At 41.0% G+C, this 24239-nt stretch overlaps 2 protein-coding genes and 1 non-coding gene across 3 annotated transcripts; all 3 read left to right on the top strand.

The window, feature by feature from the left end:
• The first annotated feature begins 41 nt into the window (after positions 1-41).
• Positions 42-6904, top strand: ankrd16 (ankyrin repeat domain 16). Its single transcript, XM_030045665.1, has 7 exons — positions 42-553; positions 2658-2878; positions 3832-3874; positions 4410-4518; positions 4662-4823; positions 6097-6175; positions 6513-6904. Exons 1-7 carry the CDS (start codon positions 177-179, stop codon positions 6674-6676), a joined length of 1155 nt encoding a protein of 384 aa, XP_029901525.1. The 5' UTR covers positions 42-176; the 3' UTR covers positions 6677-6904.
• Positions 664-751, top strand: trnay-gua (transfer RNA tyrosine (anticodon GUA)). Its single transcript is given in 2 exon segments — positions 664-700; positions 716-751. It is a non-coding gene; the product is annotated as a tRNA-Tyr (tRNA).
• A 1134-nt stretch (positions 6905-8038) lies between the features above and the next one.
• Positions 8039-24115, top strand: gdi2 (GDP dissociation inhibitor 2). The gene is made up of 10 exons (XM_030045664.1): positions 8039-8212; positions 16051-16158; positions 17283-17382; positions 18119-18253; positions 18422-18620; positions 19017-19148; positions 19883-19982; positions 20183-20354; positions 21187-21386; positions 22830-24115. Exons 1-10 carry the CDS (start codon positions 8168-8170, stop codon positions 22980-22982), a joined length of 1344 nt encoding a protein of 447 aa, XP_029901524.1. The 5' UTR covers positions 8039-8167; the 3' UTR covers positions 22983-24115.
• The last annotated feature ends 124 nt before the right edge of the window (positions 24116-24239 follow it).

The following is a 24239-nucleotide window of genomic DNA, read 5'->3' as shown; positions in this document are numbered from 1 at the left end:
AATATTACAAGGTGCCAAAAGTGAAACACGTGCAACTGTGTAATGTTTCGGTTGGCCATCCAATAATTTGCATCAGCAGGCAGGCAGGCAGCAGCAGTACCCAAATATCCCGAGCATGATTTGAAACGGCGACAAGTACGCGTGTTGTTTTAGCTTAATAAAACCTCCATGTGTGCATGTGTGTGTGTCATGAGCAACCTTTATTTACATTCGACATGGACGACAAAACGTTGAAACACTTGGTGAAACTCACCCAGGAGGGGCAGCTGTGCTCGCTGGAAAAACACCTGAAGTTAGCCGAGAAGGCAGCAGTTCAGGCGGTCACCAACAAGCACTTCGGCACGTCGGGGGACACTTTGCTGCACTATGCGAGCCGACACGGACACCTGGACACCGTCAGGTTTTTAATGGAGGAGGTCGGCATGGATCTGGAGGTGCGCAACAACGACTACAAGAGGCCGCTGCACGAAGCCGCGTCCATGGGACACACCGCCTGTGTGAGCTACCTGGTCCGGGAAGGGGCCACGGTGGACTGCTTGAAAAGGGCCGATTGGTGAGCATGTGGCGTAGGTTATTACTTCGATTACATTTAGGAACGATTAGTACGTGTACCATTAGCTGTGTGTGATTAAAACTCATTTTTCCAGCTTGCTTAATCGAGTTCCTTCGATAGCTCAGTTGGTAGAGCGGAGGACTGTAGCGGCTAATTGCTGAAATCCTTAGGTCGCTGGTTCAAATCCGGCTCGAAGGACATGATTTTTGTCTTACTTGTTTCTCAACAAATTTTCATCAATCATTCAAAGCAGGCATATACACTACTCACAAAAATTTAGGGATATTCGGCTTTCGGGTGAAATTTCAGGATGAACCTAAAATGCATAAACTTTTGAATGCACATGTCCAACTGTTCAATGTTTCAGTACTTTTTGCACAAGTTGCTGTTCTCTAACAAGGAGTTTAACGGCAAAATTCACATCAGGTGTTTGATGCTCCAGCTCATCGAGGTCGTATCATTAGGGAACGGCTGCTGGAGACTGGGGTACCTCAAATGGAGTGGCCTGCACTTTCTCCAGACCTGAATCCCATAGAAAACCTATGGGATCAGCTGAGTCGCCGTGTAGAGGCTCGGAGCTCTGTACCCCAGAACCTCAATGTCCTGAGGGCCGCCCTTCAAGAAGAGTGGGATGCCATGCCTCAGCAGACAATAAGTCGACTTGTGAACAGCATGAGACGTCGCTGTCAAGCTGTAATTGATGCTCAAGGGCACATGACAAGTTATTGACACTGACATTTTTTGTTGTGGAATATCCACCACTGTTGTTGGCTTTTGTTTCAACAAATTGTTTGAGATGAGGAAATCACCAGCGTATGCTTCTACTTAAATGCCCTACTTTCATGATATAATATCACTGTAGCGTGAGCTTTTTACATTTTCCATAAATTTCACCCAAAAGCCAAATATCCCTAACTTTTTGTGAGTAGTGTAAGTAAAAGATAATTAACCTTGGTGTCCATTAAACGGTTTTATTACGAAACCTCCGCTGGTCGTCGGGTGGTTCTTGGCCTCGACTCGGTCCTTTAAAAACCGTTAAACGCACACCTACGAGTTGATTGTCCCGCTTATTGTGGTCGCACACAGAAAAGAGCAGAAAACGATACACAAAAATAACAATTGTTGTGTTTTACTCACCAGTTCGTTAGCTTAACCAGTCGATAACTCGTCTGTGCTTGTCGTATTTGATAACGAGAAAGTTTTGACAGTTGGGCTTTTTCATGTTGCTATGGTTACAAGTGAGTAGCGGATGGATTTAAAACGTTGATAGTAAATTTTAGTCGAACTACGTGCACAGTACGCGGTTTTAACGTACACCTGCCGACCAATCAGAGAAGAGTATTCAGCCAGACTGTTATTCAAATTAAATTTTTACTATTTCATAACGTGTATTCAGAAGTCAGCACCAGTGTTTAATGTTAGATATCAATGCTGTCAGTGTCATTGCTCACCGGCCTTGTGAACATTGCAGAGTTAAAGCATTAAAAACTAAGCTGCTCTACTTGTCTTTTAATGCTGTTATGTTGTTGTTCACTTGCAGCCTGCATCATGCACTCTTTCAGAAATAGTGCCTCTGAAAATGGTTTGCTCTTCTTTGTGATTTTGTGAGCCTGCATGAAACTTAATTTAATCTTCCACGGGAACAGCTATCTTTTAAGCTCAACCCAACTCATATCGGACACTGCCATCCACAGGACTGTTGGTGCATAATACAGCACCTGAGTGAAATAAACAAAATAGTTTATTTTCCTACATAAGTGTAAATTTGGCAGGAGGTTGGATTACGGCCCTCAGGAAATGATAAAAAGTAGAACCAGCAAAGTACATGCAGATTCCTCTTTTCATCTTTGCTGTCTGAGTGTTTTATTGTGAAAGCTTCCACAATCTGTCACTGGTCATTTTTTCTCTGTGATGGATGTGATTTTTAAATATATTGAACTATAATACTCGATCAAAAATGGACGTAAGTATGAGTAAAAATACTCAAAAAAAGTACAAGTACACAAAAAAGCTGCTTAATTACAGTAACATGAGTGAATGTAATTAGTTATTTCTACCTCTTGTGACAGCATTCATGTAGTCTCTATGGGCTCTTGTCCCTCAGGACCCCTCTGATGATGGCCTGTACTCGAAGAAACCTGGAGGTGATTCAGGAGCTGCTGTCCCACGGCGCTAACCCCGCTCTGAAGAACAAGGATGGCTGGAACGCGTTCCACATAGCCTGCAGGGAGGGGGATCCCCTGATTGTCCAGCATCTCCTCAACGTGGCCCCGGATGTGTGGAGGACCGAGAGCAAGATCCGGCGGACACCGCTGCACACCGCAGGCAAGGCGGCTTCACATTACTGTTCACACTGCAAAAATCAATAAGTTTAACGCCATATCCCATTTAAAATCTGGTTTTACTGTAAACAAGGTAAAAATTTTGACTCAAGTGTCCCTTTTGTGATCCTAGTGAGCTGAACTGCCTTGCTCTGCCTTGTTTCAACAGATTTATATTTGTTCACAGAAAAAAAGATTTTACATTTTAACATGAAACATGAGATTTGTGGAGGTTTTTTTTTTTTTTTTTGCAGTGTATTAGCTGCAAACAATGTATTGATTGGGAGTTAAATCAGGAGAGATTTTAGGAAGTTCTTCAGGAGGATCTCAAGAAGGATCTCATGAATGTTGAGTATTTTTCTTAATAGGTGCAAGCCATGATACTTCTGTGTACCATATGTTTTTAGTGTGTGTTGTAAGTTACTTTAAATACAGGGAAAGACTCGGATATTGTAACTGCCTTTTAGCTGGTGGCCATAAAAATGAAGACATGATTGGCTTAACAGGGGATTTTTAACCATAAATATTACATTCATCAAAACGTGTAATACCAGAAATACCTACTTTACTAAAATGTAATGTGTGCTTAGATGAATAAAATTAGAGGAATCAACTTTTCTTACGTTCTTTAAGACACAAGTTCCAAAAAACAGCAAACATTATTTGCACTGAAATCTAGTGCTGGGCAATATGGACAAAATCAAATAGCACTATATTGATATTGTGAGTCTAATAAGAGCAGAAAGTTGTTATTTCTTTACTGTAATGCAGCCTTAAAACAAGGAAAAAACAACACGTTCACCCTTTCATGATATTACAGTATCTGAAAACCCAGGTGATACGTATTTTCATATCAGCAGTATTGATAATATATCAATATATGTCATAGTGTTGTAAAACATTTCCCACTACTGCTCGGCTTCATATTCTAACTCCTGCTCTCTGTCCCTAATCCAGCGATGCATGGCTGTGAAGAGGTTGTTAGACTCTTACTACAGAGGTGAGTCGCTGCCTCGCAGTTTGATTTTAAAGGTAATTCCTGTTCAGAATTTTCTAATAGCTTTTTTTTTTTTTTTTTTTTTATTAGCCTTTGGGCCCATTCACAGACGTGTAGTGCATATTCAGTTAGCAGATTTGCAACGTGCATCTCTATTTAGTCACAATGCACACTGCACTACATTTGAGAGTGAAATATTGTGCCTTTTACTGCAGTACATTTATCTGACACCTGTAGTTACTACAGTAGTTATGTTGCAGAATAAGCTTTTCCATGCAAAATAATAAATCTGGGGCATTGTTGGAGTGTAAACTAAACAACAGTATATGGTGAAGTTAGAGCTGCAGCATCAATAATTTAACACTCTGAAAGGAACCATTATTCAAAGTAACTGCATTTACTCTCCACACATTTTACTAAGTTAGTTGAGCAACACTTTGAATGCAGGACTTTTACTTGAGCATTTTCCCATTTTGGTGTCACTACTTGTACAGTCAGTTAAGTTCTAGAGGATTTTCCCCCTCACACCTGCTTCCAGATGTGGCTACGTGCCAGACAGCCCAGACAGCTGTGGGGTGACTCCCTTCATGGACGCTGTGAGGAACGGACACGTCTCGGTGGCCAGGCTGCTCCTGCAGATGCACCAGGTTTGTCTCCATCCGACAGGTTTTCAGTGGAGTTAAAGAAAATTCACATGCTTCCATTCATTGACTGTGTGTGTGTGTGTGTGTGTGTGTGTGTGTGTGTGTGTGTGTGTGTGTGTGTGTGTGCGCACGCGCGTGTACTGCAGGCCTCTCCTACTGCAGCTGACACCATCGGGGCTCAGTCAGTGCACCAAGTTGCAGTTACTGGCCAGGAGGAGGCGCTGCGGTTCCTGGTGCAGGAGCTAGAGGTGGATGTGAACCAGAGGACGGCTGACACCCAGCTTACTGCTCTGCATTACGCTGCCAAGGTCAGTGTGTGGTTTGACTTAGAACTCTCCAAAAGCCCTCGGGGATGTCAGCTTTTGCTATTAGCTTGCTGGAAATAGTTGGAAAACATCATTAACTTAGTCAAAGTCAATCACAGACATGAAACTGTTCCATTAATGAGGAGCGCAGCATGGGTCCTCAATCAGGCAAACGAGAATCAGGTGCTCTTTGGAGAGTGTTGGATCAATGGAGAATATATTTAAATATAAGTTTCTCTCCTTTTGAAATAAAGATCCTGTGTAGATTATGACCAGCAAACTTGAAAAATATCCAAGGAACACTGTTCCATTGGAAAAAAAATTATTATTATATGGCTAAGTATGATTTGAATGCCCTGATGACAGCTCTTGGAGCTGAAACGCATTGGTCACCAGCCAGGTCATTAAATCATACTAATTTTTTCAAGGGAACATTGTGCCTTGTATATTTTTTGCAGTTTGCATGTCATATTTTTCACACAGTGTTAATTTTAAAAAGGAGACAAACTTAAAAATATATTTTCCAATGAAACTGTTTGGGCTGGAATTGGATAAGACAAAAGATGAAACACTTTTTGCATTTACAACTCATAAACTAGTCTGATCGTCCACATATCAGCTCGCTAGGAGTGTAATTTTTTCAATATCAGCAGAGTTGCATGACCACGACTGTGCTTGGTTAATTTTTTCAGTTTGTTAATAGGAAACGTGGCTGTAATTGCGCCAAAGTAAAAGCTCTTATTTGTGTTTTGAACCAAATCAAAGAAACTATAGTGGAGAATATAACCTGGGATTATAAAATAGTTGCAGTTTTTTATTGTTCTGCATTTGCTTCCTGGTTTTGCAGGTCATCTGTTCATTTGCGAAACCTTGAGTCCTGACAATTCAGTGAAAACAATCCCATTATTTCCGGTTTGTCTTGTAAATACTTATACTGTTTCAGAGTGATATCTAGGTTATCTGGTTCTGTTTTAGTTGCTGATTGAGAAAGTTGTTGATTAAGTATAATTTGACAAGCAATTTTTCAAGTACTATTTGTTCTGGGAAAAGGCCTTTCTCATGACCAGCACGAGTGTGTTTATTTTTCGGGAGGGGAAAAAGTTTGCAGCACTTTGTATGTTTTCCACGTCACTAAGCACCGTGTTGAGTGCTTAACGATGCACCAAACACAGTGTGCTCGAAAAAATCAGCTGTGACCTGGATACAAACAAGTTTCACACACCATGGTGGCAGGTTAAACTGAGCAACCTCTCTTCCATCCTCCTGCGTGTTTCAGGAAGGCCACACATCGACTATAAAAACACTCCTGACGTTGGGAGCAGATCTTCACGCTCGGGACAAAAAGGGACGAACCGGTGAGCAGCACATCACGCCTCGCTTTTCCTGCAGCAGCAAACTTGTGAAATGTTGGATTTTTCTGACAAGCATGCTGGGAATGCATGTCACAGTGGTATCCAAGAAATAATTCAAGATGTATTTGGCTTGGATGTAATGCAGTGTTTTCTCAATTAATCTTGGGAGGAACCTTGTGGGATTTTTATCAGTCCTCACTTTCTATTTCTCTTCTTGTTTTTTTTTTTTTTTTTTTTTTTTATAAAAATCATACTTAAGAATATAAGAATCATACTTCTGCTATTAGCTATTAGAAAGACCCTCTCACAGAATGTGCTTTTTACTGTGTCCATCTGCCAGCTCTTCACATGGCATGCATGGGGCAGCATGCAGATGCCGCCTGGACTCTTCTGCAGCTGGGACTCAAGGACACTGAGGATGCATCGGGCACCATGGCACAACAGCTGGCCACGAAACCACACATGCTGCGAGTGTTTGAGTGTGGCTTACCAGAGACGCCATAAAGAGCCAAAAACATCGTATACAGATCATATGCATAAATATCTATTTGAACTCTGTATTTAATGAAGCCAAAAGAAAGTCAGTAAATCCTTTCATGAGTTTGCCATATGTTTGCACATATTGGGCTGGACTGATTATTTTGCAGAAAAACAGTTTCGGCTTTTTTCTTTTGTTTTGATTGGATGGGCTGATGTTCTAAAGGAGTATAATAAATCTTTTACTCCAGAGTATTTTCTTTTTCTTCTTCTTCTTTTCTTTTGTTTTTTAAGCAGCTGATTCAGATGTAACTTAGTGAATGTTTCTGGTTTCACCAAGCAGGATAATGTGTTGAGTAAGATTAGATTTAATTAGGTATCAACATAAATAGTGAAGTAAGAATGCATTACAAAACATTTTATTTGCTTGTGAATTTGGAACTGGTGGCTGGTTATTAACCCTCCTATTATCTTGGGGTTCAGTTTGACTTCTCTCAGTGTTTAACACCTCTAAATACATGATTGACTTTGTCTTTTTTTGCCTCATATTTCATGACATCTCCTAATTTAATGGGGACAAGTGGATAAACATGAAAGTAACATGATAGTGAGTTTTCAGTGTTGCGATCTATTTGACACCAGGCTGTTTTACCTGTGTAAAAGATAGAAAATATCAACATTTTACACCCATTTGTTTTAGTTGTTTTGGATGACACTGAGGAACTATAACATGACATTTAGATAGTTAATGACATTTAAAAGGGAAAAGTTTAATGTGTCTGGGGGGTGGGTGGGGGGCGGTGAGTGGGGAAGGTTATGTTTTATTTTTTCTCAACTTTATGTTTACTAGGCAAAGTTACACAAACACACCATCTGGTTACTACAACAGTTTTCTTTTTAAATTCTACTAACGGCAAAGAAAGACAAGAAAAAACACTCAACAAAGCAAACGGGAACAGCAAAGAACGACCTCAAAACTAACCAAGTAACATACACACCCCACATCATAGGAAAACTGTAACACTATCATAAGCCACCACAGTTACCCTACAATTTGCAATCTCAGCATATATATATTTTTTTTTATTCCATTGTGTAAAGTTATTGAACTAGTGACTGCCATGTATCAAAAGTTCTTCTATGAGGCCAATTCAATGTTATTGCTTTCTGGGCTGCAACAAAAAGTGGTTATGTTTTATTTTACGAAACATACCTGACACATAAACTGGTTTTCTGGAGTTTTATATGACCGGGTTTAAATGGAGCTCATGATAAACAAAAAAAAGTTAGTGAGAGTTTATGGTGTTTGAAGGTGCAGTCCCACACAGGTCGCTGTAGCCCGGTGAGCCGCAGCGGGCCGGGCTCAGGTTGTGAATCAGACAGGTTGCTGACAGACGACAAGCTCCGCCCCTCTGAGGCGCTTGACGTTGAACCGCAGCCCCTTTCATTTCCAGCTTTGCAGATCTCCATTTTCTTCGGACCCGATATTCACAAGTAGAAGCGCAAAAACTTGGAAAAATGAATGAAGAATACGACGTTATCGTGCTGGGTACCGGACTGACGGTGAGGGCAAATCCAACCGAGCGGCGTTGGCGGTGTTTGGAAGTGATTTGCAACCTGTTCTCCACGTTAACGTCTCGGGCTTTGCGCTAACTGGGCCTAATCGGCACAACATCTAGCGCTTAGCTAGCTTTAGTAGCTAGCCAAGAGTAAGTGGCTACTTAACGGTAACTAAGAGCAAAGCAGCTAACCGCTAGCCAATTGTACATCTAAACTATTCGCACTCTAAAACATAAACGCGAGCTTAAACAAGTTAAAATTCTTGGGTTTAGTGCTGCGGTGATAGAAATGGTTTAATCAGTGCTTTTACAGCAGGGTAGGGTTAGTCATCCGGTGAGTTGTCTGAAAGTTGGGCGCCAGTAAAAGCAGCTTTTGTCCAACCAAGAAAAGCTTACTCGGATGATTAATTAGCCAGCTAGCCGTGGTAAGGCTAACTAATTAGCGTGCTAACTGTACAGCAACGACGTGTCAGTTTGACCCATTAATCTCGTCTTGCATTATGTGCACAGCGAAACTCCGGGATCGAGGTGCGTCGGATTCAATGCATTTCTTGGCTGTACTTCACAATAGGCCAAAGTTAAGTTACCAAGGGGGCTTAACTTAGCCGCTTATCTGATAAAAGTACGATGCGTGGTAACTTAATGTAACTTTGCGCTCGGCTGCTGATTCAACAGGCTGGCACAGCTAGTAGAGGTAGACCGTGTGTACGAGCTGTTGTAGATCACACGTATTAGATAACCAAAGTCCGCTAATGAAGCTGATAGTGACCAGCTAATGGAAGTTTCTCCGCTTGTCAGGGGAGCTGAATGGGAGGAAGGAGGAAACCGACTGCTACTGTTGATCATTGGATTACTGGGAAAGCATTGCTGCGGGACAGCGACTTCAACGCCAGAGAGTGTAGATTAGATAGCCACTTTTCACAGATGTGGATTTGCCTTGGGTCTCACAAATTGCTAAAGACACATCACAGTGCATACAATAATAAATAACACAACATGCATAGTGCAGACGACAAGGGTGGACATGTGAATGGTGTTAACCATACATGCACAGACCCTGAACTTTCTGCATGAAAAAGTTAATCGTAGTAGGACCGATATAAGTTTGGCTGGCTGTTAAGTTCCTCTGGTATGTACTAGTTTGTTTGTTTGCCCGGAAATGAACCTGGCAAGTTTTAACTGTGTATGCTGTGGAAAAAACAGTATTCTGTTTTCACAAGAAAGCGCACACTGGCCTCCTGACCCGCTGTAAATTTTTTCATGGTTACATTGTTGAGGCATGACAGGGAAAACTCGTGATGAATTTAGGGCTTTTCCTGGAGACTGATGGATAGTTTCCTGTAAAGTGAAATTCTCTGCAGTTTCCGGTTTGTCAACTCTTGAGAATGCTATTACACAAGTACCATCATGCTGATTTGACGAGATTTCAGTGCATCTAGCACTGTGAGATTTGTGTCTTTTTGGGTGTTTGGCCAGAGCTGATCCAGTGCTGGGGTGAGATGTGAGCCTTGACAGTGGATTTGGCAGGCAAGAGGAAAGGGGTTGGTTTTAAGGTTTGGTGGGAAGGCCAATGGTTTAGCTCACAGTTGGGTGTGGTCGTGCCACACTGAGGAACTGAAAGTGAATTGCTGCATGCATATTTTTCTCCAAGAGCTAGACAGACAGTCTGAACATCATGACAATCCCTGTACCTGCAGACTGAAGCTGAACTAATGCAACATGGTTTCTTGTGGTTGCTGTGAAATAGCTGGACATTGTTCCCTGATATAAATCAATGAAGTCACTTCTCTTATGCTTACAGCTTCCTCTTTTGGGGCTCAATGCTACACACTACCACCTACACTATTGCTGAAACTACCTCTAGTAACAGAGTTAGATCAGTTTGCGGTCCCCAACAGCCTGGGCCTTGCTCATGTACTCCTCTCCTCAGCATTTTGATAGGTTAAGTGGCTGGGGGATGGGGTTTCCCATCTGTCTCTTACTAATGACACATGGAGGAGTGGCTTAGGATGAGATATCTCAGACTTAAACCCAGTCTGGTTCACATTATGATGCTATTGGCAATTACAATTAAGCAGCTTTTTAACCTGAGGACATGAAAAGTGAATAGGGTGTAATTAGTGATAAGTCAGTATATTAATGTTGTAATCAGAGATGCACTAATAATGGAGTTTCAGGGTTGATCTGTTTGTTGTGGCTGGTGGCAGTGCAGTAACAGGTAAGATTACTGTTGCTTTTGCAAAAATGTGAAGAGAATAATTTAGTCTCAGCCTCTGTGGAGAGGAACATTGTGAGTATCAACTAATTTTGATGCCTTGCATTCAGTGGGGCTTCCTGTCCATAATTGTATATTGTATATAGGAGTGTGTGTGTGTATATATATACACTTTCTATTTTATTTCTATTTTTATCTGTTTTACTTACAGTGCTGGAGTTGTTACCATTGCATGTCACTGCTGCTGTACTTGTACATTCATGCATTGTGACAAATAAAAATCTTGAATCTTGAATCCTAAGGTGAAAACTGATGCCACCAAATGGTGGGGAAAATTTTTTTGATCAACCAACAGAGCGAGCTATAGAGGGTCTGGTTGCAGCTAAAAAACACTTCTGACTGCTATCGAGCCCTTTCTCACACCTCAGAAATGACTAAAATGTCACGGCAAAGAGCTATGGAAGAAGCCACAGCTGTTTGTAAGAAAAGATTCAGCTGAAATTCCACTATTGGCACAACAACAATTATTAAATTTTCTCTTTTTTCAGATGATAATATGATGGCCAATGATATATTGTGCATCCATAAGTTGGATATTAGACTAGGTAACATCTGGGATTTTGGATATCATTATATTGTGATGTGGCATGTGTCGTCTTTTCCAGGTTTTAAAGGTTGCAAGTTATTAAACTAGTCTTTTGCCTCTAACTGCTTAGTCATCGTATCCACATTACTTAATTTATTTTCTGTAGGCCTAAATATTCTACGAAAACACCAACGGTCATCCTTACATAGGTGTAGTTGAACAAAGCTGTTATTAATCAAGGAGTACACCAGGACTGCAATGACAGTGATTTGTACAAAACCCGTGTGGGAGATTATTTATCACTCCTCTTTAAGGAAGGGGATCATCTTTGCTGATGATTTGAGTGGTGTCTCCACTCTGGCCTGATAGCTTTTATCCTGTGCACTGAGTGGATTACTTTTGTGGCTGGAAAGAAACACTTAAAGTGTGTTGGAAAGACAGCAGATTCAGGTGTGTGTCGCTTTTTGAACTCTAAAACGCCGACCAACTCTTGTCATCTGACTTGGCTTTGCTGATTTTCACACGCTCTGTGCATGCTCCCACCTGTGTTTTATGTAGCTAAGGTGTTAAAGGTTGAACCAGGAGCTTCCCTGTGTGCCTACAGTGTTTTATTGGCTGCGTTTTCTGCCTGACTGTACGCTAGATCAGTCTCATTCCCTCTCTGTCAGCAGGACAGCTACTATCTGGCTGAGGTTGTGATGACTAGGCTGCCCCCGGCTCTGTGTCAAAGCCTATATTTATATAAGCAGCAGCAGCAGCAGGTCGGCTCGAGTCACATGTCAGCTGGGGGGACTCGCCATGACACATCACAATTTAACTACGTTTTCGTCTACAGCCATGAGTCCTCCAAGCCAAAGCTGTCAAAGTTAAAGCTTTGGCATTTAACAATACACAGAATCTGTGTCTGCCGAGTTTTGTCCGTGGCTTTGAAGCACATACAGCAATGCAGTATTTCCCATATTAGGTTCTGCGGACAAAATCTTACAAGGTGTCTGGTTCCTGACAAGAAAAAGCCTGAGAGCGGCCTGATCTAATTTAATATTTTTTTCCCTGGTGTGGTTTAGTCCTGTGTCCTGAAGGAATACATGAACCGCGGTTGCATTTTTGATTTGCATGCGTTAATCTCCATGCCTTGGGACAAAGTTGTATCTTTTATCGAAGCACACTGAAGCCAGAAAAGATTTGAGTAAACTACAGCATGTGTTTTGTATTCAGTTAAAGCAGCAGGTCAGTTAAGCCATGTCCACACTTTATCAAGCCCAGAGGTCTTCAAACTTTTTTATGTTCTGGACTTCCAGGTTGAAAAAGCTTCAGACCCCCATTTGGGTTATCATTTTGGGTGATGGGTTGTAGAAAAATCTAAGGTTAAAGAGAGGATTGCATTTGGTCCAACGATGGGTCAAACAGACAAGTTGAGCGGCTTTTTGAGAGGTTTTTTTTTCTCATAGCAGATTAGATTTCACAGTGAGGTCAAAGAGAAGTGTTACAGCTTTCTAGCCTGACTTTGTATCTCTGGATCTTATCTAGTGGAGAAGATCGACGTGTGCTTTATAAGATATACATCCTGGCATGATATCTAAAATTACACTCCGGGGCAGTATTATGCTAATTATTATTATCATACTTTGTTTGGTTCAGTGTTGAAAAATGAAGCCGATGAAATGACAGGTCTTCATTATGGCAATACTGCAGGATCTCTATTCTAATCTCTATCTCTATCTCTATTAAAAAGGGCTTATGAAAGTGATTGTAAACTAGGGCTCGGTAGTATCGACAACACACAGTATCACGATATCTTTGACCAGACACATTGATATAAGTGGCGATATCATAGATTTTTACACCAAAGTGATTTTTGTAAAACCTAAACAGACATTACTGTAGATGCAATGAACAATCAGGTAGAGGAAAATAACAGAATTTTTTAAACATATTGCATATCACAATGTCATGATCTTTAAAATCCAAGACAATATCGAGTCTCATATCACAATATTGATAGAGCAGCAGTAAATTTATTTTGATTTGCAAGAGCACTGGTTGACAGAACAACACGAGTAAGTTAATGAAAAAACGCAGATCAGATGTTGTGCTGAATGTACCAGCTGCATGTTAAACAGCTAAAGCTTAAAAGTCAAGACCGAGCCTGTATTTACCTTGATGTCAGAGCTGGGAAGCTGGTTTTGGCCCCTAGAAAGCTGTCCTAATTTATCATCATACAGAAACAAAGAGCAGTTACCGTGTCACTTCCTGTGTCATAACAGAGCACAGTCAGTGGGTCATACACACACACAGAGGGTCAGGTGACCTCACTCACTGAAAATGACGGCGAGGTGCATTGTGAGGTTTATGTTGTTGCTTGCCAATCATAGAAGTATGTTCATCCGCCTCCACCCTATTACCTCACCCACAACAAGCTCAGGCTAACAAGTATAACAAGCAAGGCTGCACTCTTATTCCTGCAGTAATAATTCTGTTTTTTATTCGTCGTGATCATGATTAGGGCTAGCTGAAAATTCAATATTATCGTTGATCATCTGTAGATAATTGCTTTGGGTTATTGTGACAGTTCTGTCCAAACTGATGATAACAGGCATATTTTTATTTAATAATTGAAAAAAATTGGCATTAGACTGCATGGAAAGTGAAATTTAACATGATGCCCAATCGTACTATTCAGCTCAATGATGAACATTAATTTGATTTCTTAATGTTATTTCTAATGAATATTAAAGTGTGGATTTAATTTCAACCATGTCATCCAGCTCTAATGATGATGACGAATCGTTATTAGCCTTCATTTGAGAGACAGATTTAAAAAAAAAAAAAAAACTATACTTTTAGCATCTAGTACAAATAGCACATTGGACAGGCTTGCTGCCAATTTTCTTATTTGTGGAAATAATTGCGATATACAGCTTATACACATCGTCTGATGCAGCTGCACCGACAAGAAAGTTTAGCTGAAGTTCAAACAGTGTCAGTGCTGCTTTATAACATGTGGTAAGTCCTCGTCCTTTTGCCTGAGAGTGAAGTGTTGTTGAGTAGGGACAGTCTTGTTTCAGAATAAAGTCCACACAATCACATGATGTAGTACATTTTGCTGCTCCTACAAACCAGCGGCTGTAATCGTATTAAGGCCTTTGGTCAGCGTGAATTCCAGACTTGGTCAAACATGCACGCTTTCGTTCGGCAGTACCAGTCTCTGAGAGTCGTGAAGGCCTGTCACAGCTCTAATCCTCCCCCCAGCTCCACACAAACATGTCAGATATGATAATGACACTGGGCGTGTCTCTCCTGGGGTCTTGCTATTAAACAGAGCTCAGTTATACTGGAGTTTCTATCAATCCACAACTTTGTTTTATAGCTGGTAATGGCCAAAGCCATTTTCCATAGTTATTCAGGGAAGGGCTGCAAAATAAGCCATAAGTCAGTGAATTTTATTCTTTTTTTTTTTTTTGGTTATTAAAACAAGTTGATGTACTGTAGAATTCTAAAAGTTCACTGAAATAATTGTAAACTTTAATCAAGATCACAGTATCTTGCACACATTATTGGCAGATTATCCTTTTAGCCCTTGTTGTGTGAGGCTAATGCACAGCAGCAACTGCTTCTCCCTTTGCAGAAAGGATGATAAAGGATCCTGTGTTCTGTCCTGGAAGTCTTCACCAGAAATATGAGCCGCGAACCAGTATCGAGGTCTAAGTGGGGCTAAATGTCCCGAGCCTCAGCTTCCCAGCTCTCTGTGAAAAGTGACCAGTGTTTTACACAACTGAGGACACCATCACAGTGACATTTAAGACATTTGGTGGATTCTTCACCCTGAGTGCGACGGTAGAATTTGTGTCAACCCCTAGACAGCCAACTTTACAGGCAACCAACAGTGACATTAATCGCTTTACTAATCCGTAACCAGTGTAGTACTATGGTGCCCTACATTGCCTTACATAAGCTCAGGGTTAACTAAGTTTAAAAAAAAATTAAAAAAACAAAAAACTATGGAGCTAGCCAATCGGCAATAAAACTAGGCAATAAATGCCTGGAAAAATCTCTAAATTTGAAAATACAATTTCCAAGTTTTGGAAATGTAATGGAAAATTATGATTTTCCTGCAAGCCATGGGAATTTGAGCAAAGCAGCCTCACCTGTTAAAGACTGGTCAAGGAGATGGTGAAACCAATGCGGCCTTTCTGTTGGGTGTGTTTATGCATCAAGTTTGTCTCAGTCTCATGGATAAAATTAAAAACAGCTTATTTTACCTCTGCAAGTAAATACTGCCCATACTTTTGGTCAGGACTGTTGCAAAGTATTGTTTCAGTTTAGAATTTTTTTTTTTTTATTTTTTTTTTTAAAAAAAGAAAGAAACAAAGGTGTCTGTGTGTTTCTCATTTGTTGTAGAGAGGCTCATACACAATATTTGGAACATACATTTTCAGTAGCAACTCTAAAAGATAGTCTTGTTTTGTTGTTAATTAATCTAAGTCTTTTTTTTTTTTAAACCACTAGAAAGAAATTGTATGAGCCCTGCCAAAGTATTATGCACATGTTGACCCGACTTTCGTCGCTCTGCATGAATGCTGCTTTGCACAGCAGCAGTCATTCCAGCACTCTCTGCCAACTGGACCAGCCCACTATGGCCAAAACATTTATCCCCACAGATCAGAGGATGAAAAGACAGAGCCATGCCAGACAGGGACCACATTCATTTATTTTCAAAACATTTGCAACAAAGATGGCGTGAAACTGGACTGTGTGAAAAAAGGGATGGGTTTACCACATTTTTAACCACAGCAGCAAAATCTAAACTGTTGGGATAATCTGAATGATGATAAATTAATCAAATATGAGCTTGGCTGAGAGTAGACTTCGATACAGGCCAAATACAGAGTAGTTTACCCATATTTGGTGCACAAATTGCCCTTATTATTGCAAAAATGTTTCTAATAAAAATATTTGAAGAAAAAAAACCCCACTCCAGCTGTTTACGTAACGGCTGCTGACCTTAAGGTTAACTCCTCTTGTGTTTTCATTTCTCCAACAGGAATGTATTCTGTCAGGCATCATGTCAGTGAAGGGGAAGAAGGTTCTGCACATGGACCGCAACCCCTACTACGGAGGCGAGAGTGCCTCCGTCACGCCTCTTGAAGATGTAAGTTGACCTCTGGCCCTCCTTGCTTGACTTTTTGACACAGGAAGAGTGTCAAATGAGGATTGTAATACAGACCCGCCCGCTTGAGAGGTATTCTGATCTTGTTAGCGATTGGATAGATGTGTAAATATTACAGGTTCACACTCAAATGGTAAAGCAGTATTTCACTTAGCTTTAAATAGATATCATTGGCACTTAACTGCTTTGTCAAACACAAGATAGCTCCCCATGATTGACTCCAAATAAACAGTCCCAAGCCTGCACTCTTTAAAGTAATGGATGGGATTGGTACTTCAATTCGGTTCCAATTTTGTACTTGGTATGGCGTTGGAAACAGTGATACTGGGACGTCTAGAACAACAGTAGTGTGATTTATGACTATGACTGTGATGGTATGATTTAGTACATCTTTCTTTAGTTTGCACTGAAAAATATATTGAAGTGAAGTCATTAGGAAACGTCCAAATAAGAAAAACATTTCTTAAAACTTTTAACAGGCTAAAATGTTTGTATTGTGTGCAAGGTAAAGGATAAAAAACAAACATTATTGGATGTTGGCATTACAACCAAAAATGTCCCAATACTCGCAGGAGGAAGAATAAACTCTGCAGATTGAGCTAAGCTGTCTTTAAAGCCCACTGTGTGCTCATCAGAGACAGCAAGGCCTTGGAGTTTTGAATTTCCCAGGACCTTGAGTCGTTGTGTGAACTTTCAATTTCAGGCATGTTTGAGCAAACAAAGAGCCAGTGATTGTGCACCATCCGATTGGAAACCTCAAAAATTTACAGAAGCCGCATGATCAGTGAATATGCAGAACACTGTTGTTGCTGTGTGGATTGTAGTAGGTGGTGACCCGCGCTTTTGACTGTACTTGTTCTGTATCTGTTATTATGCTTTTTCTTTTTGCATACTTTGTTTTCTGTAATGCACCCTGTGATGCTGCTGTCTCAAAAAAGCGTTCCATAACCATCACTGACTTTCCTTGGCCAGCCACCTACTCTTTGAACTGAGGAATGTAGAAATTGTGCTAACTTCCCCTCCAAAAACAGCCGGGAAATTTACCAACATTTTGCTGATAGCTTGTGTTCACTGTCTTTTCTGAACGTCCTGTGTCTTCCCTGCAGGTCTACAAGCACTTCAAGATCCCCGGCGCCGTTCCTGAGTCGATGGGGAAAGGCCGAGAGTGGAACGTGGACCTCGTCCCCAAATTCCTCATGGCCAACGGTATGCACGATCGCATATCTCCTTACTTTGCATCATTAACTCATGAGGTGAACTGCAGGGCTTAGCAAACCAGAAATGAGTTTGAAGCCCATTGTTCGTATCTATTTTGTTATAGTTCTATGTCTGTATCTTATTGTCTGTATCTATTGTAATGCAGTTCTAATTATATGGCCTGAAATTCATCTCTATTGTAATTTAGTTCTAGTTCTATTGTATTCTAGTTATATAGCCTGTTCATATCTATTGTAAATTAGTTCAAGTTGTATGGCCTATTGTTCATATCTATTGTAATATAATTCTAGTTTGAGAGCCTGCTGTTCACATCAAGTGTAATATAGTTCTAGCTCTTTAGCCAAGTGTTCATATCTATTGTAATGTAGTTCTAGTTACGCAGACATAAAGGTCCCTTATTATTATGGGCAAAAGGGAGGGTGCTAATAAGACCCATCCACCTTCCTCTCATTGGTATCTGAACTTGTCCACCTGCATGTGAACAGGGAAGTGTAACTTGTTGATGTTCCCTGTTGAAAGAAGCGCGTAGTCATGTCATTTTTTAACCTGATACCAGCTAAGTTGGTGAATTGAGTGTGTTGGCGGTGCCAGCAGCACTTATTGGGAAATCAAGATCACAAAGAATTTGATCAATTAATAGCCTACTTGTTAATGACATTCAACAGTGGCCCCTTAATGTGTTTTTTGTTGAGAGGTTAATGTTGATGTTTCTTTCTCTGCTCAGGCCAGCTGGTCCGCATGCTGCTGATCACAGAGGTGACTCGCTACCTGGATTTCAAAGTGATTGAAGGCAGTTTTGTGTACAAGAAGGGTGCAATCCACAAAGTCCCCTCCACTGAGGCCGAGGCCCTTAAATCTGGTAAGACACACTTGTACAAGCAGTTTTCCCCAGAGCTTTTTGTGTATCTGTAAGCAAAACATCTTGTGTTTTATTTGCACATGGACAACTGTGTGTGTGTCTTGCTACATGCGCATGTATATAGATAATTTTTTTTCTAATTTTAACAAACCAACTGTCCCCGAAAAGGTCTGATGGGCATATTTGAGAAACGGCGCTTCAGAAAGTTCCTGTTGTTCATCGCCAACTTCGACGAGAATGACCCCAAAACCATGGAGGATGTCGATCCCCAAAAGACAATGATGAAAGACGTCTTCAAAAAGTTTGACCTGGGCCAAGATGTCATAGACTTTACTGGCCACTCCCTCGCTCTCTACCGCACAGACGAGTGAGTGATCTTTCTACCTGTATCAAAAACTTAAAGGACCATACCAGTGATTTTGAATGTTTGGCCTGTTAAATACAATTTAGTCACAAACCAAATCTTTACTACCCCTGCAAATCATGCAGGGGTTCATTTTTTTTTTTTTTTTTTTCAGTTCACTTTCATATTGTAGTGGAATGAATGGAAACCAGTGCCTGATAAAAGGGAGGATAATGCAATCAGAGATCTAAAATACCACTGCTCACTTTCAGCAAAGATGAGCGTTTAAACATTTTATATATATTAGGCCAAACATGCAGAATCACTGGTATTGTGCAATACCCCTTGGTTTCAAATATTGTGTTGCCATCTGTCTCGACTGTGAGGATTTATAAAAACTCTCCATCGCCCTCCGCTCAGCTACCTGAATCAACCCTGCATCGACGCAATAAACAGGATAAAGCTGTACAGCGAATCTCTGGCAAGATATGGCAAGAGTCCGTACCTCTACCCACTGTACGGCCTGGGAGAGATGCCCCAAGGTTTCGCCAGGTATGGTACACACACACACACACACACTGCACACACTGCACATACTGCACACACTGCACACAGCAATGCATGACAAGTTTGGATATAAGTGGATAGATACAGTCACTCAGTGGTGGGGTTGGGTGGGGAAAAAAATGGGCGATGCGTTGCAGTCTATTTTTTACTGATTCACAATCATTTCTTTAAATTGATGTTATTGATACTTCTAACCCCCGAAAAGATTCCCTGCCCGACCAAAATATTTATGTTGAAAATAATTGTGCGTGCCATTAAGGAATCATGGTAGGTTGTCGGCAAGGAGACTAAATAATACCCCAAAGTTAGGCTAAATGTTGGCGAGGGAAAATTTGGCATGGCTATTTTCAAAGGGGTCCCTAGACCTCTGACCTCCAGATGTCTGAATGAAAATGGGTTCTCTGGGCAGCCACGGGTCTCCCTGTTGTAGACACACCCACCTTATGCTAATCCCATGCAGTTTGGGATACAAACCATGCAGGTGTTTGCATGCAATCCAAATGTGTTATTTTGGCCTATTGTGAAATGGTGAATTTCAGCAGAAGTCTATTATTTACGGTTTAATTGCCTAATAAAGAGGAATGGAAATGTTAAAATTAGTGTTGCCATGCCAGTAATGTGCATAATCACGTATCGCAAGATGAATTCAATGCAAATGTGAATAGCAGGGCCTGATTGATTCTTATGTGTGTAGACTTCATACTGTGGTTACATTTCAGGCTGAGTGCCATCTATGGAGGGACCTACATGTTGAACAAGCCCATTGAAGAGATCATCTTCGAGAATGGGAAGGTGGTGGGCGTCAAGTCTGAGGGAGAGGTGAGCATTTTGTATTCAGCACAGTCGATTCTGATAAATAGCTTTTTATCGCTCTATACTGAGCTATTGACTCATTAGAGCCTGTGTTTGTTATTATGGTATATATTTTTATTTTACATCATTTGAAACTGTGCAGCATTGAATTACATTGAATGGATCTGATCCATCCAGGCGCTGACCTTTAACCTCTCCCTCTCTAGATCGCCCGGTGCAAGCAGCTCATCTGCGACCCCAGCTACGTCATGGACCGCGCCAACAAGGTGGGCAAGGTGATCCGGGCCATCTGCATCCTGAGTCACCCCATCAAGAACACCAACGACGCCAACTCGTGCCAGATCATCATTCCCCAGAATCAGGTCAACAGGAAGCACGGTGAGCGCACACAGGAAATGACAACAGAATACTGGCTCTTTCATTTCATTGTTATAAAATAAAAGCAAATGTCGGTGAACAAAATGACAAAACTAGAAAAATGTTTTTAGTTTGGCAGGAAACTGTTCATGAGAGGGAAGCATAGAGTTAAGTGAAAGGGTTATTCCCAAATGATAAAACTTGCCGTTTAATGTTCATTGCTTAAAGGAATACTCCAACATTTACAGGAAAACACCCTTTTTCCGACTTACCCAGACTGTGAATAAGATGTTCGATACAATTGTACATCCAGTGGTTCAGTTGCTATTAGTAGCATTTATGTTAGTTTAGCATAAAGACTTGAGGTCTATGTGAGGTGTCAGCCTGGCTTTGTCAAAGTGAAAGAATAAACCTTACAGCAACAACGAAGCCGTCTCATATATTTAAAAAATTTCTTCTGTCTTGTCTCAACTCATAGACTGATCTCGCTTGAGACTGAACTCTTGACTACACTGCCCCTATGGTTTCCAGTGGTACTGCTCTGTTTTATCCATATCTGTAGAAATACAGAAAACAAATGAAATGAACGCAGAATATGGACAGAGGGCTCCATCCGTATCCATATACATATATAATGTTGAGCATGAATGAGCTTAAAGTCGGAAAAAGGGTATTTTGCCCTAAACATTGGAGTGTTCCCTTAATATATACACAAAATGTCACATCATCTAAAATAAAAAAATCCCTTAGATGAAAGGGCAGTGAGCAGTAAGAGTGAACCAAGGGCTGTTGTAAGTCTTGCTTTACACCCTTTAAACCCAACTCATTTTAAATGTTGTGTTGCTGCCTCCAGACATCTACGTGTGCATGATCTCTTACGCTCACCACGTGGCGGCCGGGGGTAAATACATCGCCATCGCCAGCACTACAGTGGAGACGAACGACCCGGAGAGCGAGATCAAGCCGGCCCTGGACCTGCTGCAGCCCATCGAGCAGAAGTTCATCAGCATTAGTGACCTGTATGCACCCACCGATCTGGGCACTGACAGCCAGGTACGACTGAGTCAGTGAATTTGACAGTGTAAAAAAAAAAAAAAATGCATAAAGCTGCTTTTAGCGCAGACAGTAATCCATCTAATAATTACTATACTGTAACATACTATTACTGTATGAAATTACATGAAACATGATCAGGGCAGAGGCAAAGAGCAGGACATTTATAAGAATGCAGTAAATACAGAAAAGCGGGTGTTTCTAGTGTATGATGTTGGACATAGATAATAGGGTTTATCCCTTATGTGACATTTTCATGTGGCATTTTTTTAAGAAATCTAATATTTTGGTGAGAAGAGTTCACTTTTGCGTTGTAGCCATAACCCCTCACAACAAAATCATAGAAGAGTGTGTGTTACGAACAACGTATCAGCAGAAGGAAAAGAGACTACACACACCGCACTGCATCTCTCTCTGGCTCTCTCTCTCTTTCACACACACACACACACACACACACACAGTGAGAGGTTTCCTGAGTGTGCGCTGGTTGACTTGTGCCTCTGCTGATACCACTGTGCTGTTTTGCAGCCAGTGTTTGGGCACGGGAAAGTTGTGTGTCAGCAAAATAGGCTGCACAGGAAACCCTTCTGTAGTTTTTTCCCCTTCTTCAAAAGAAAAATCAGTGTCTGTTAAATATAGGGGAGGGGACAATTAAATGTTTTCATGATTTTAAAATTTGAGGTTATCTTTTTGTGCCGTTTTTGCCCATGGTATTATTTTACATTTTAGAGCCTTGACACCTGTATTAGCACCAATGTCACTTTTATCAACACAGTGACACTAGATCAGCCATGTAAAATATATTTAAGTTAACCTCCTTTTTAAATAAATATCCTGTTTAGAATATGACTGGCAAACTTAAAAACGTCCAGAGTACACTATTCTGTTGAAAAAATATTAAAAAGTCTTTATTATTACATGGCTGAGTATGAGAACCCAATTTGTCTTTCCTTTTTTTCTTCTTTTGTATTTGTATTGACATGGGATGTTTTGTTCTATGTGCTCCTTAGAGTACAGTCTTTGCTGAGGGACATTATTAATTATTGATTTGGGTTTCTATATGATGGTGTGTACTTCCTGTCATTTCCTCTGCACCCTGATGAAGGCTCTTGGAGCTGGAACCCTCTGATCAGCTGCCAGGTTTTTAAATCATACTCAGCCATGTAATGATAAAGGCTTTTAAGTATTTTTTCAACACAACACCATGCCTTGGATGTTCTTTAAGTTTGCCGGTCATATTCTACACAGCATGTATATTTAAAAAGGAGATGAACTTGAATATATTTAACATTGTTCTAACTCTCCAAAGAGCACCTGATTCTCGTTTGCTTGATTTGAGGACCCACGCGGTGCCCTCCTACCTCCCAAAAAAACACTATTGCCCAAAATAAGTATTGAAGTAAAATGTTTTCTCTGACAGTTTGACCTCTTCCTTGCTTACAGATTTTCATCTCCCGCTCCTACGACGCCACGACTCACTTTGAGACGACCTGCGACGACATCAAGGACATCTACAAAAGGATGATGGGCACAGACTTTGACTTTGCTGAGATGGAGCGCAAGAAGAAGGACACCTTCGGCGACGCCGCAGAGTAAAGGGCGCGAGGCATCCGCTGCACTCCGGAATGTCCGACAACGCTGCCGACAACAGCAATCGTATTAAATAATTAAAAAAAAAAAAAATTTAAATGGAAAATTTATACAAAAAATGTACACAGCAATGGGCTGGCTGATGATCCAAGTATATTTGGTTTGCCCATTTCAGGAAGTTGATATAGAGTTACGATATAGTACTTGCTGGATAGGGGACAGGGTGGGAGCTGTGCTTTTTCTAATCACATTCAGACAGATTTTGCACTGAATACTGGTTATGCCTAAATACCATCCATTCTTCTACTTCATATTACGATGAAGAATGCGTAGTCCAAAGATGCCAAATCAAAATTATCAATCAAATCGGTTGTATCGTTCAGTGTGGGAGGGTCAGTCCAATTTTGTTCATAGGACCGAACTGTGCAAAAAGCAGAAGTGTTTGGGAGATATTAAATATCTGCAGATCAATGATAATAATAATAATGTATCATTCATGTGAGGGCGAGGCGACAAGTGGCTTGGTGTCGTCCATTTGTATTCGAGCGTGAACTTTGCTGAGTATTCGTCACAGGGCTTGGCGGCCAGGGTGCGCTCAGGCCCTGCAAAACCTTTTCCTGAATACAACTGACAGCCGTGTGAGGCCGTACCTCAACCACCACCAGCTTAGATAGTCATGTGTGAGGACAAGTGGTTTAGAGGGGGCTTGACGTTTTTTGTTGTTCGTACCCCGCGTAGCACGTCATCTCCAGCGCTTGGCCAGACCTAGGCAAAGCACCGTACTGTACTACAGCCAAGCCACTAGGGCAAGTATAGTCCATCATAAAGGAAACCTACCTGAACCTGTTCACAACAGCTTGAGCATTTATAATGTAACAGAAGAGACATGCCAGTTTCTGTATTATGCAAAACGATGGAACATCCAGGCATTAACGGCAGGTTGAGGGGTGGGGGAATTTGGTTACGCCGACTGTAATTGCTTTAGAAGGACCAAATGTCTACTGCAGCAGTATTGATTTGACTGGGGCCCTGTGATATCTCATCTGTTTTAAACTGTTCTAAAACAATGTCGGGGCTCAGATGATTTCTGTACTGCAAAGTGAAAAAAACAAAACAAAAACAACTTGTCAACAACCAAACCTGTGTATGTTTCATTACTTGGTCTCACTTCTGATTTTCAGAGTTGCCCTTTGACGTCACCTGCAAATACATTACCGCACTGTGCGGAGAATGTAACACCAGTATGGGGAACTAATGCACACT

This window comes from Myripristis murdjan, chromosome 23 (assembly GCF_902150065.1).
Source record: "Myripristis murdjan chromosome 23, fMyrMur1.1, whole genome shotgun sequence".
In the NCBI taxonomy this organism is placed as follows: domain Eukaryota; kingdom Metazoa; phylum Chordata; class Actinopteri; order Holocentriformes; family Holocentridae; genus Myripristis; species Myripristis murdjan.
This window is presented reverse-complemented; position numbering and strand designations above follow the sequence as displayed.

What these genes read in the sequence shown, in the direction of transcription:
- gdi2 (XM_030045664.1), top strand. Translation starts at nt 8,168, where the DNA reads ATGAATGAAGAATACGACGTTATCGTGCTGGGTACCGGACTGACG. An exon ending in GCTCTCTACCGCACAGACGA is followed by an intron (nt 18,621 to 19,016) that starts GTGAGTGATCTT and finishes CCCTCCGCTCAG; the next exon opens with CTACCTGAATCAACCCTGCA. An exon ending in TCAGGTCAACAGGAAGCACG is followed by an intron (nt 20,355 to 21,186) that starts GTGAGCGCACAC and finishes TGCTGCCTCCAG; the next exon opens with ACATCTACGTGTGCATGATC.
- ankrd16 (XM_030045665.1), top strand. Translation starts at nt 177, where the DNA reads ATGTGTGTGTGTCATGAGCAACCTTTATTTACATTCGACATGGACGAC. An exon ending in TGCTTGAAAAGGGCCGATTG is followed by an intron (nt 554 to 2,657) that starts GTGAGCATGTGG and finishes CTTGTCCCTCAG; the next exon opens with GACCCCTCTGATGATGGCCT. An exon ending in TGCTCCTGCAGATGCACCAG is followed by an intron (nt 4,519 to 4,661) that starts GTTTGTCTCCAT and finishes CGTGTACTGCAG; the next exon opens with GCCTCTCCTACTGCAGCTGA.